Source organism: Notolabrus celidotus, chromosome 21 (assembly GCF_009762535.1).
Source record: "Notolabrus celidotus isolate fNotCel1 chromosome 21, fNotCel1.pri, whole genome shotgun sequence".
NCBI lineage: Eukaryota > Metazoa > Chordata > Actinopteri > Labriformes > Labridae > Notolabrus > Notolabrus celidotus.
Window position 1 is genome coordinate 20,603,818 of NC_048292.1, and position 13,476 is coordinate 20,617,293.

Sequence of the window (13,476 nt, forward strand, 5' to 3'; positions counted from 1 at the left end):
ACAGGAAGTTTGGAAATGCAGCTGTGAGCTGAGGATGATTAGAGTGCTCCTATTTTAAATTGATGATTTATCCAACCTTCGAATTTTCGGTTTTGCACAGGATGAGGAAGCATTTTTTTATTCTTCCTCCCACACTTTACAATCAGTTTAACAAAGCATATCATTGCTTATTTGTTAACTTCTTGGTAAAAGTTTATGAATCTGCACTTTACTTTACATAAGACTTGGAGGCAGATTTTTTTCTACATTATTCAAACATATTCCTTTTGGGGCAAATGCATCCAGTTTTGTGAAAGCAATGCATACCCTTTTTCTGCAGGCCAAACCTTGTTGTTCGCAGACGGTTTTGCGTAGTGGTTAAGTCACGTGCCCCATGCAGAGAGGCTGCGGCCCTCAAGGGGTCCGCCTCGGTTTGAATTCCAACTTGCAGCCCCTTTTCCGCATGGAACTATACTCTTCCAGGAACTAAATGGTGTCTGCGTTTCGACCGCAGGCTGAAGTCAAGGGAAGGCAGAGATGAAGGCCATTCAACAAAGATGACACCATAGAAGGAGGCAGACACAAGCGACACTACAGTTAGCCTGTTAGCATGAAGGAGATTCCTCTTGTGGTATTTTAGATTGTGCTCTGTTGCAGATGGATTCGCTAGATCAATACTTGAACGAGCACGAGTAGCACAACTTTTTCAACACAGCTTTTAAATTTCCTTTGAGACGCTCGACTTAAAGGAGTTTTAAAAGCTGTTGCAGAGATCGACCACTGTTTCGGTTTCAAGAGTGGCCTTGTTTCCTGCTCCATCCTCTGAATTACAGCATAAAAGCCCCAAAACATAACTTTCAAGAACCCAGTTTTTGTTGTTGGATCTGCTGTCTTCGAAGGGACCGATGTAAGGGATGTTTCTGGATCTATGCAGAGGTACTTTCGGTAATGTTGTCAGACACCTGGAATAACAACCGGAGTCTCTCCAGACGAAAAAAAGAACTTTAGTTTGCATGCATTGATCTGTGCATTTGTCCCCAAGGGTTATGTTGCCGCCATTACAGCCTGTTTTATGGCTGTGGTAATCTACTGAAGCAAGTCCAAAACTTTTTGTAACTTTCAGTCATGTGGAACCAAAATATGTCCTAAAACGAAGCAAAGTTTGTCTCCTTTGTTTGTGTGTTGTTGCACCAGAACAGCTTCAGTCCTGCAGAGTTTAGAACCACCAAAATAAACTCCCTCAGCTTTAAGAAACCATGTGTCCTCTTTCAGCTCATTGTTTTGGTTTTGCAGCTGTTTTCAGATAAAGTCACTCTACCTCAACAGCAGACACAGTTAACATCTTGAGTCAATGCGCTCATGTGATTTCTTGGACTGAGACCCGCTGTGTTAACTGTCAACAGGCAGTGTCGCCGCTGCCGCTCAGTCCTTTCACAGAGGGTGACCCCGTGCCCCCTCGCCCGCCCCTCCCTCAGTACTACGACTCTACAGAGCGCCCCCCTCTCGTGCCCCCCCACCACTCACAGCCCGGCGGCCGTCTGCCCCCCCACACGCACCGGCCCGAGGACCGAAAAGCCAGCTCCAGGAACGGATCGCACAGCGTAAGAACGCTCATGAGTGCCCCCCCTATCTCCTCCCCGCCCGACCACCCACCACCCAGCACCCCGCCTGCATCCGAACGCTTACATCCATTTTCATCATCTCCACCTCTCAGCTCCACCCTGAAGGCTGAATTAATCTCCGCCGACAGAGACTCATTCCTCAACAAGTCCCATTTTGGATTCCTGTCATTTGTTCCAGTGTTTTTATTTCACTCCTGCAGTCCATGCTCCATCACCTTCAGAATCTCACTCAAACCCATTCAGGCCCAGACATGAGTTCATCTTTTATAGTTGTGTGTGTTGATGTTGTTTGAGTTCTTATTGTGTGTGTGCATGTAAAAAACCTCATTATACCACCACAGAACTGTCTTTTATTCCAATAGAACACTTTCAGGGAAGATTGCAGTCAACATGAATGCTTTTACACGTGTTCTGATATTAAGAAGCATTTCATTTATGATCAGAGTGTTCTTTAAGCTGTGAACAAAAAGCTGAAATAACTCCTGCTGACTGCAAGATATGCTTCAGGGATTCAAAGTCTGACTCTGAGCTTAAAAGCCCATGTGAGGAAAACATCTGAGACTTCCAGGGGTGCAGTCCAGAATGTTAAACTAGATGCTTCCATCTGCAGGGGTAGCATGAAGTCATAAATATACCAATCAAAGATATTGAAGCAGGGCCTGCAGTAAAGCCCCTGCGTATTTCCAGCAAAAAAAATCAACAATATGAAGACAAATATTTTGATTTCAAGATTTAATCAATATTAATTTAACAATTATAATAATGAATAATATTATTGAATATGTGGCGTAAAGTCTAGTATTGCACATGCTTCCTTAAGCTCTATTGAATACAAAATAAATAAGATAAGTAAAACAAATTAAACCTATATTTTTTTAATCATTTTGGTTAATAATGTTATAAATTTGATCATAAATCAAGATTTTAAAAATACAACTTCATCTTAATTCAAAATCTTTGCTTTAATCTTTAAGTTTATCTGTAAAATAATGATTTTTTCACAAGAGAAACATTTTTCCTCCAAACTTAAAGAGTATTTTCTTATCTCTCATATAATTTTAATAAATCATAAATATAGTCTGTTATGGAGAACTGTTTTGTGTCTCCTTGATAGTTCTCTGACCTTTGAAATCAAACTTCAAGGGACTTTTTTAAAATTCTTAAAAGAAGTTAGCATTTTTGAAAACATAGTTTTTATTGAGAAGCAGCAGAACAAGTTTACTCTTCAGTTATTTTAAGAAAAGCTCAGGTGTTCCCACAAAGATCCTCTCGGGCAAACAAAGAACCCCTGACAAAGAATGACTGTTTGTGGATCTGTGTGTGTGTGTGTGTGTGTGTGTGTGTGTGTGTGTGTGTGTGTGTGTGTGTGTGTGTCTGTCTGAACAGTGTGTGTGTGTGTGTCTGAACAGTGTGTGTGTGTGTGTGTCTGAACAGTGTGTGTTCTGATTCTCGGGGCTCTCTCTTCTCTTCACAGCAAGCTCCAGACTACCGGCTGTACAAGAGCGAGCCTGAGCTGACCACGGTGAAAGAAGAGGTGGATGAGGCCAACGGGGAGGACAAGGACAAGACAGAGACGTCCGCTGAGAGTAAAGACCCCACAGCCTCAAAAGGTACACAGTCAGGACTCAGTCTCACAAACCGGCTTTCATAAAGTTTCAAAAGTTTGACAGCATCTCAGAACTTAAGACTTTAGATGTTTGCAGAGACCCGGGATCTTGCAGCAGCATCACTTTTACAAAAGTACAACTGGATTCCTGTTGAGGCTTCTTTTTCTGTAATCCTCCCGGAGGGAATTTACCAGACACAAAAAAACATACAAAGAAGAAGATACAGAAGCAGCTTTTGGCCACAGCTGCTCCGCTTAAAACATAGGCTAAAACATATATAGCTAACAGATGGTAGGTCAAGAACGTATCCTAACCACTTAATTCATATAAAGATAGATCCTCTCTGCAGGAACCTCATTGGTCAACAGATCTGTCAATCATGGCACTGATAACGGAATGGAATTCTGTCTTTAAGATCTGAGGTATTCTAGAATTCTGTCTTTAAGATCCGAGGCGTACTGGAATTCTGTCTTTAAGATCCGAGGCGTACTGGAATTCTGTCTTTAAGATCCGAGGCGTACTGGAATTCTGCCTTTAAGATCAAAGGTGTTCTAGAATTCTGTCTTTAAAATCCGAGGCGTACTGGAATTCTGCCTTTAAGATCAAAGGTGTTCTAGAATTCTGCCTTTAAGAGGAAATGTGTTCTAGAATTCTGCCTTTAAGGTTCTAGAATTCTGTCTTTAAGATCAAAGGCATTCTAGAAATCTGCCTTTAAGTTTAAAAGCGTTCTAGAAATCTGCCTTTAAGGTTCTAGAATTCTGTCTTTAAGATCCGAGGCGTACTGGAATTCTGCCTTTAAGATCAAAGGTGTTCTAGAATTCTGCCTTTAAGATGAAATGTGTTCTAGAATTCTGCCTTTAAGGTTCTAGAATTCTGTCTTTAAGATCAAAGGCATTCTAGAAATCTGCCTTTAAGTTTAAAAGCGTTCTAGAAATCTGCCTTTAAGGTTCTAGAATTCTGTCTTTAAGATCAAAAGCATTCTAGAATTCTGTCCTTTTCCATTAATCCAAACATCTATTTCTGAGCTATTCAGTTTAAACAACATGCAGCTTGCTAAAAACAGGACTGTCCCTAAATGCCCCGGTCCTTTGTCGCACTTTACTTCATCGTGTCTCATCTTTTGGGAATTAAAGCACACTCACTTTTTCTTTCACAACATGTGCAATTAACCCAACTGCAGCTTTGTTTGTTAGCTAATGAATGAATGACAACACTTCCTCGTTTCTCTCCCACAGCTCCCCTTCACCCTGTGGGCATCGTGCCTCCCAGGACCAAATCTCCCATGAACCCTCCGGAGTCCTCCACCATCGCCTCCTACGTCACCCTGAGGAAGACCAAGAAGCCTGAACCCAGATCAGTGAGTTTGGCCTTTTGGCATCAACAGACAAAAATACTTTAAATGAAGTGATTTCCATCCAGCAGACATGTGAGGATCCGCCTGAAGGAGAGCTGTTGTTGTTGTTTTTCTGTACTTGAATCTTTTTTATTTAGAGCTCTTCAGATTTCTCCCGTGTTGACTAGAAATATATATCTGCATTTTCAATGACATGTCGCTTTATCTGACACTCGCTTTCAAAGGAAGCAGCGTTTTTAGCTCCAGGAAACATTTTTGATTCTCACATAGCGCGTGTTTACATGTGTCGCCTTCAGGTTCAAAGCCTCTCTGCTCATCTCGGAGCTGAATGTCTCGCCTCCTCTTGTCTTCTGGGTTGATTCAGCGAGCAAACACGATGTTTCTTTTCTTATTTACTTCTTTTTGTGTTAGATATGGAAAGTAGCTTTATAATCTTTGAAGTGTCAGCTTTGAGTCAATGGTGTCTGTGTTGGAGGTTTGAGCCCCAGTTCAACCTGTTTTGTAAATATCTGAAACATAGAAGTGTTTAAGGTTCATTCTCTTTACCTTAGCTGCAGATAGACACAGGGTCCTTCTTTTATTACCAGAGGATTTAAAACTACTAAATGCTGTAAAGAATCAAAGACATAACAAACTGTCTTCATTTAAATTGGTGCAATATTTAACTTTACGCTTTATTTATTTATTTATTTGTTTATTTATTCATGTATTTATTTATTTGTGCTAAAGACAGTATCCGTACAGGAAAACTATGTCTCTACCAAATAAAATAAATCAGATTAACTGTGAGAATTTAAAAACAATCCACCACAATCGGTTCTAAGTTATTATTATTTATTTTAAATGATCTTATTGTATTTTACTTTATTTTTGTTCTTAAGAGAAAATCTGCACAGGAAAGCGATGGCTATGCCAAAGAAAATAACTTGGATGCATTGTGAGAAGTTTAAAATAATCCACCACAATCACCTCTAAAATATTATTTTATTTATTTATTTATTTATTTGTTTGTTTGTTTGTTTTTAATTAACATTCACGTAAAAAAATGTATTGAGGAAGCAGTGTTGAAGCATTTAATATTACTACATTTTCATAATTTTACATTTTAGAAAACAACAAGCAATCATGCAGGTCAACATACAAAATATCAGAAGAGTGAAAATAAAATAAAATAAAATAAAATTAGATTAAATTAAAATAAAAGAGGGAAACAACAAAATGGTACAAACGGTTCATCGATGTCATTCAGTCATCAGTTAGTGGGTTTGCTGTCCATGTATTGAATAAGAGGATGCCAAGTCTCATTTAAGTGCCTCAGTTTATTTGATTCTGTTTAGCCTGACTTTCTTTCCGTGATAAATATCTCTAAAATGTTTTTAAATGTGTTTGTTGTGAAGCTGAAGATGAAGCTGTGACAGAATCACTCAAACAGGATCTGATGTAACTTCCCCTCCTGGCTGTTCTGCCCACACTCACCCACACTACACCTACACTGTAGTCTAACACCAACCTGTGAGACAAGCCGACCACGAACACTTGATCAGTTTTAAAAGCATCACAAACCCAGCGAGGAAAGGTCCGGCGTCCGTCTCTCGACAGCTTTGTTATCCTCACGAATCTCCACCAAAATGCAGCAGGGTTCAATCCTGTGCAGCAAAAACATAAAAGTCAAAACATAAAGTGTAACTCAGAGTGTCGTCCTGTGCAGGACCGTCCGAGGAGTGCTGTTGATCAGATGGGATTTGGGGACCGAGAGATTGGCAGGCCGAGGATGAGCGTGGAGGAGCAGCTGGAGAGGATGAGGAGGAATCAGGAAGCTACGACGCTCCGAGAGAGGAGGAGAGAAACGCCGTCACGCTCACCCTCCTTCAGCAAAGACAACCCTTTTATGACCCTGCAGGTGAAACCAATAGCAAACAGACTACACTGACACGAGGGGGTTCATTCAGATTCAGATTCCTCAGTATGAAAATAAACATCAGAAACCACATCGAGAAAGGATTCACAATTTAAAATCAAATACAACTTGAATTCAAGAATAAAACAATAAACATAAAACCTCCAAAACTCAGAGACAGCTCCAAATATAGAATCAAATCAAGTTCATTTTTCATTTTTTACACATTTAAGTTTCAGTGTATACAACTGTGTGTGTTATGTGTGTTTGCAGAGTCGGGTGCAGGCGGAGGGGGCCTGTGCGGACCCCGTGGAGCTGGAGGCAGCTCTGCAGCAGCTGAAGGTGTCTCACATGGAGCAGAGCAGAGAGGCTGCAGAGCCTGAAGAGGCCAGCACAGAACAAACAGCACAGGTCTGAAGGATGTTTTTATTTCCTCCTAAGAGTTGCAAACATTTCTCCGTCCTTACAGTTCAAACTCTGCAAACATGATCAATCAAATCAAGAGTAAACTCCACGGCTCTGTTTTTAAAACATCCTGGTTTTCAATTAGACCTAAAGCAAACAGGGACACACTTTGAGAGCACATTTATGATGGTGGCTCTGAAAGCATCACCTCATTTGGTTCTGTTGGGTCTCCAGGAGGTGCAGAGAGCAGAGGGCGTGACCCTGCAGAGCGTGAAGGAGCCGCAGGCGGAGACCAACAGCATCGACAGCGAGGTACTGTGTGAAACCTGCAGATGCAAACACTGGATGTTGACATTTCATAAATCTTTAGACCATGTTGTTCATATACATTCATCATCTTACAGACAGGACTCAGTCTGATCTCATCTTAATCCACCATGAGCAGAGCACTTTGCAGCATTTAGCAGGTTACAGTGGCAAGGACAAACTTCCTTTAACAGGCAGAAACCTCCAGCAGGACCAGACTCATGTTAGACACACATCTGCTGAGGCCGTGTTGGAGAGAGGGATAGAGGGAGATGAAGAGAGAGAGAGATGATAGTGGTGAGACAGATAGTAGTAGTTGTAGGAGCTGGAGTCTGGCACAGACAGCAGCAGAGATCCAGAGGAACCTGGGACAAGGGAGCTCAGGGACTCCAGAAAAGTCTATGGTTAGTAACTTTAATGGGACAGGAAGAGTGAAAGTAAGAGACAGGCAGACAGGGTGTCAGTCTAAGCCTATAGCAGCATAACTAAGAGCTGGTCCAAGCCTCAGCCAGCTCTAACTATAAGCTTTATCAATAAGGAGTTTGAAGCCTACTCTTAAAAGTAGAGAGGGTAGTGTTCTAGAGGGGTAATAGGGCACTATGAGCTCTTTAAGATACAAAGGTGTCTGACCATTAAGAGCTTTGTAGGTCAGAAGAAGGAAAAACAAATAACTTAGTGATTAAGGAGTTTTTTCTTGGATCAGATCAGCCATAAATATAAGGACAAGTGAACCCAAGAGATATATCATGAATTATATTATATGGGTAAACAGCATGAGTGGATAGGTAAATGCAGTAAAGTAAAATAGATGATACCAGTGTTTCGGCTTATTGTCGACTGTAACGGCTCACAGGAATTCAGCTGCACAGTATCACCACACAGCGTCTTTAATCCCTCACAGCTCATGATCAGCTGCTGCGGCATTAAAATCTGTGAGTGTTATTAACACAATACAGCAGGATTCATGGGAACGTGGAGGAGCCAGGTCGGATTTAAGGGGTTTATCTGCTGATTCAGCCAGGACGGCAGGCTGGGTCTGGGCTGCTCTCCAGTGAGACGCCACCCTAGAGCTCTGCAGAGTCCACGCTGCACACAACTCATTAAAAAAACAGACACAGTTCATGCAGTCATACATTGCTTTATTTAAAATTGTCATCAAAAGGATGTTAAGTTTTTTATTTTGTCCTCATATTTGTCTGAAAAATACTTAAAATGAAAAAATAAATTCTAAAAACTTAAAACATAAAATACATAAAAAATACTTCAGACGTAAAATAAATAAAAAATATACTCACAATAAAATAAATAAATAAATACATAAAACATGAAACAAATTAAAACAATAATGGAAATAAAATACATGAAAAAATATTTCAAACATTAAAAATGTAATAATAATATATATAATAAAATAATTTTAAAAGTCTAAAAATAAGATGAATAAAAATACTTTGCAAAATTGTATCAATTACAATGAAAATTAATAAAATAAGTAAGGGTAGAGAACAATCAGATACATACAATACATAAATAAGATAACTAACTAACTAAATAAATGTTAAAACAATGATCATAATAATGCAGTCCAGGGCTTAAAATAAACTATTTAAAATGAAAACCTAGATTAAAAAAGTAAAAAAGGATTTTTGTTATCAGAGTGCTGTCAGACATCAAATACACGATCAACAAAACCCAACTTCCTGCAGCGATGAGATGTTCTTTATCTTAACAGATAAATGATGTTGACATCATAAATCAGAGATGAACATCTGAAAGTCTGCGCTGCATCGACACGCTCACGTTTTCCTCTGATTACAGAAAGCTTTACAAACCCTCTGCACCACAGCAGCAGTTTATATGTGAGGGATGATGAACGGTTAGCAGGTAGTTATGGGAAATAGAATCCGGACAGGGTGAGACGAGATTAATTTAGTCAGGTTAGACAGGACCCAAAATGAAAATGTGCTTAGCCTGCTGATTTAGCATGCTAGAAGAAGCTAGCCACATTGTTTGTACGCTAAGGGAAGCTAACGGTTTTACCTCACCTTACAGTCGGTGGTGTCAACAAGCAGAAGCTAAATGTGTCTCAACTCTTTTCCGTGGATTGATTTGACATGACATGTGATCGGTTTGTCTCTGGTGTTGTTCATGTTAGTGAAAGTTAATAACCGTCGTCAAGGGGTTTGGACCAATCAAAATAAAGCATCTTACACAGCCGGAAGATCAGGAAGAGAGCCGGGTAATGAGTCGTTTTAATCACATCACGTGTTTTGTGTGTTTCAGCTGTGCGAGAGTCAGAGGGTGGTGATCCTCGACCTGCACACAGAGCCTCAGCGTGTGGAGATTGTAAACTTTCAGCCTTTTGAGGACGATGAGAGCAGAGACCAAGACCTGACCAGCTCGCCGACCAACACGACCACTGAGAACAGGTGAGTTCACATTGGTCCACATCATGAACTCCAGAAGAACGATGTTCCTTAGAGACTTTTACATGATCCTGAGAAATAAGTGAATCCATTACTGGGATAAGTCTTAAGGGAAAACGAGTACACGAGTCTACAGCGAGCTGAGACACTGAGCGCAGACTGAGATGTTTATGAAGCTAGAAGTGTTGCCAAGTGTGAGGGACAATAAAAGGAATCTCAAGGATATAACATTTTATAAAAACACAGGTTTAGGTACTTTCTCAAGCGATTATCATCACTCTCTATTGTGACCCTTTCTCCTTTGTTCTTAGAAATCCATTCTGCTTTCTGTCAATTATTGACTCATGTGTAGATTCCTCTTAGCCAGCAGCAGAGACACACTATCAAGGCTGAAACCAAGTCATTGCATGCATGTGAGCAATCAAAGTGTGTCCATTTAAAGTTCCTGTTTTTGTCCCTGACAGGCTCAGATTTATTTAAAGTGTCTGATAACATTGCAGTCAGGATCCCTGCACAAAAAATCTGTCATTTTAATTTGCAGAAAAGGGGACCTAAGTACCAAATACTTAAAAATAAAATGAATACAAAATATTGAAACATAAATAAATAAAAAATACACAAAAAATAAAACAAATGAAAAATACTTAAAAATAGAATAAATACAAATCACTTGAAAATAAAGTACGTATAACATACTGATAATTTTAATGAATAAAAAACACCAATAACTAAAATAAATAAAAGATACTTCTCCAAATAAAATCAATTAAAATTAAAAGTAATAAAACAAGTAATGGTTGAAAGCAAATCAGAAATTAAGTAAAAATAAGTTCTTGTTAAAAAGATCAGATACATAAATAAATAAATAAGATAAAATAAATAAATGTTGTTAAAACAATGATTATAATAATAATGCTTGTCCTCACAGCAGCTTCCAGACTCCCGAACCCGAGACGCCGAGCCCAGAGCCTCACGAGGACGAACCGGATGTGACGCAGCAGAACATGAAAGCGGAAAAGCTGGAGAAGAGCCTGGACTCCAACAAGCAGCTGACAGCAGACGACAAGAAGCTCAACAACAACAATAACAACATGTTGGCTGGTAAGTAAACATGGACCTCGGACCCTGGAGGATTTTAAAACCATTCTTTGTTGGACAAGAAAATAAATAATAGTGAATATTCTTGATAAAAGAAATCGTAGTAACACAAACTCACTCTCGGTGGTGGTCTAAAATGTGCTGATTGTGTCTGCATGTGTGTCTCTCTCTTAAACTGTACACATAAAAGCGTGTTGACTGACGTCCATGAAGGTAAATCCCCGCTGCTCGCCTGAAGGGAGACTTCACCTCCCTCTGTCTTCACACACACGCACACACACGCACACACAGCTGCAGCTCCTGAGGCTGGAGAGCAGCTTCACAGATGTGTTTGAAGTTCAGGCAAGATAAATCAGAGTGTCAGGAGAACCGTTTGGAACGTGTTTCAGCTCATCTCTCTCCTGGTCTCTGACAGTGAGCTGAGTTCAGGAATCATTCTGTTGTTTTTAACGCTGAGTTTGTTTTTATTTATTACAGCGTCCAAATGACTAAAAGGTACAAGAAGTTAAAGAGTGACTGCAGCTGATTGCTCAAAAGAAGCTGTAATATAGGCTCAGGTGATAGACTGATCTCCTTACAGAAAGGATTCCTGCAGAGACAGACCAGGATAAGATCCAGTCCCATCTTACAGATAGAACTCAGTCTGATCAAATCTTAATCCACCATGAGCAGAGCACTTTGCAGCATTTAGCAAGTTACAGTGGCAAGGACAAACTTCCTTAAACAGGCAGAAACCTCCAGCAGGACCAGACTCATGTTAGACACACACCTGCTGAGGCCGTGTTGGAGAGAGGTATAGAGGGAGATGAAGAGAGAGAGATGATAGTGGTGAGACGGATAGTAGTAGTTTTAGCAGCTGGAGTCTGGCACGTCCACAGCAGCAGAGATCCAGAGGAACCTACGAGACAAGGGAGCTCAGGGACTCCAGAAAGGTCTATGGTTAGTGACTTTAATGGGACAGGAAGAGTTAAAGTAAGAGACAGGCAGACAGAGGAGAGAGAGGGAAAGACAGGACCCCAGTGTGTCAGTCTAAGCTTATAGCAGCATAACTAAGAGCTGGTCCAAGACTGAGTCAGCTCTAACTTTCAAGCTACTGCTGATGTTAAACTTATTCCAGCTAATAGTGAATTATATTTTTTTAAAACAAAGCGACATCCTTTTCTTTTTCAGTGTTTGTTGTTAGATTAGAATCTACACACACTCACATTTCTGCACATTTTTAATGCTGGCTTGAGAAAATTCAGTTAATGCTCTGTTGGCAAGCTAAGCATACACCACCATCTAGTGGTGAGCAATGGAACTGCAACTTGAAGTTTGACTCTGGGAAGACTACTCTGTCTTTATTGTTCACTTAAAGCATCAAACCAGCTTTTCATGCACTAAAAGGCTTCTTTGTATATTTCAAGCTGCACCCTTTTATATCCTTCAGTGATAATACTTTCAAAAGTTTGATCATCGTCTCATTGCATCAGGTTGTTTTGCAGCCTTCTCTGGTTTAAAACGTACAGCCTCTCATGCTTTGAAGTTTAGATTTTATTTTACTGTTGAATTATTTAGAGGGCAGACCGGAGCTGCTTCTTTTAAATGTCCACTGTGTGCTGCTTTAAGTGCAGGAGAGGCATCACGCCCTCTCAGATACAAGCAGAAAACAGAGCCGACTGAACAGCAGGTGCACATTTGCACTCTTTCAACTTGATTTGTTCTCAGAAATCCTTTCTGCTTCCTCTCAATTATTGACTCGTGTAGATTCCTCTCAGCCATCAGCAGAGACATCCACTATAAAGGCTGCAGCCCAGACATTGCATGCATGCATGTGAGCAATCAAAGTGCATCCACTACAGTTCTTGTTTTTGTCCCTGTCAGGCTCAAATCTATTTTAAGTGTCTGATAACATTACAGTCAGAATCCCTGCACCAACAATCAGTCATTTTAATTTGCAGAACACAGGACCTGCTGCTCCACCTCTGCTTTGTCGGGGGGTAATTTTTGTGTTAACTTGTGTTGCAGAAATTGTATGATGATCTGAACTAACAATTTAAAACACCGAAAAACACACAACAGCTCTTTTCACACATGCACTAACAGCGTGAAGTCTCCTCTGTCAGACAGAAGGAGCAGGGTTCATTTAAAAAGGACGCAGTAATGTTAACATGATATCAAACATGATGTGTGACCTCAACTCAATTGTATTTATACAGCACCTTTCATACATTCAAGCATGCAGCCAAAAGAGCTTCACAAAACAGCAGAGACAGAAATTAGCAGAAATGGGTTATTTTGTTAAAAAAAAATCATTAAAGTAAATAAATAAATATGCTAAATAAAAAATACAAAAAATTAAATAAATACAAAATACTAGAAATTGAAATTAATAACAAATACTGAAGAATAAATAAACACTATAAACCAAAATAAGATCAATAAAATACACTACAAACAAAATAAATAGAAAATACTATAAATTGTATTAATTAAAAAATACTAAAACGTGAAAAATACTTATATAAAAAATCAATAAAACTAATAAAATAAGCAAGGGTAGAAAGCAAAATTAAAAATCAGGTATAGTTAAAAAGATCAGATAAATAAAATAAATAATTAAATTAATAAGATAAATAAACGTTGTTACAACAATTATTATAATAATGCAGTCCAGGGCTAAAAACAAATTACTCAAAATTAAAAGCTAGATTAAAAAAGTAAGTCTTAAGTTTACTTTTAAAAACACTCAGAGAGCTCACCGTTTTGATGTCCAGAGGCAGAGAACAGGAAGCTCTCTGGC

The 13,476-nt window shown here is 39.5% G+C and overlaps 1 protein-coding gene across 3 annotated transcripts in view; it reads left to right on the forward strand.

The window, feature by feature from the left end:
* The window catches only part of LOC117804783 (pleckstrin homology domain-containing family A member 5-like), a 266,307-nt gene that overhangs the window by 249,389 nt on the left and 3,442 nt on the right, over positions 1–13,476 (forward strand). For all 3 annotated transcript variants that reach the window (XM_034673141.1, XM_034673142.1, XM_034673143.1), the window contains 7 exons: positions 3,076–3,211; positions 4,444–4,565; positions 6,271–6,462; positions 6,733–6,870; positions 7,099–7,176; positions 9,454–9,599; positions 10,525–10,697. In XM_034673141.1, the coding sequence (XP_034529032.1) occupies positions 3,076–3,211; positions 4,444–4,565; positions 6,271–6,462; positions 6,733–6,870; positions 7,099–7,176; positions 9,454–9,599; positions 10,525–10,697 (985 nt within the window). The remainder of the gene's footprint in view (positions 1–3,075; positions 3,212–4,443; positions 4,566–6,270; positions 6,463–6,732; positions 6,871–7,098; positions 7,177–9,453; positions 9,600–10,524; positions 10,698–13,476) is intronic.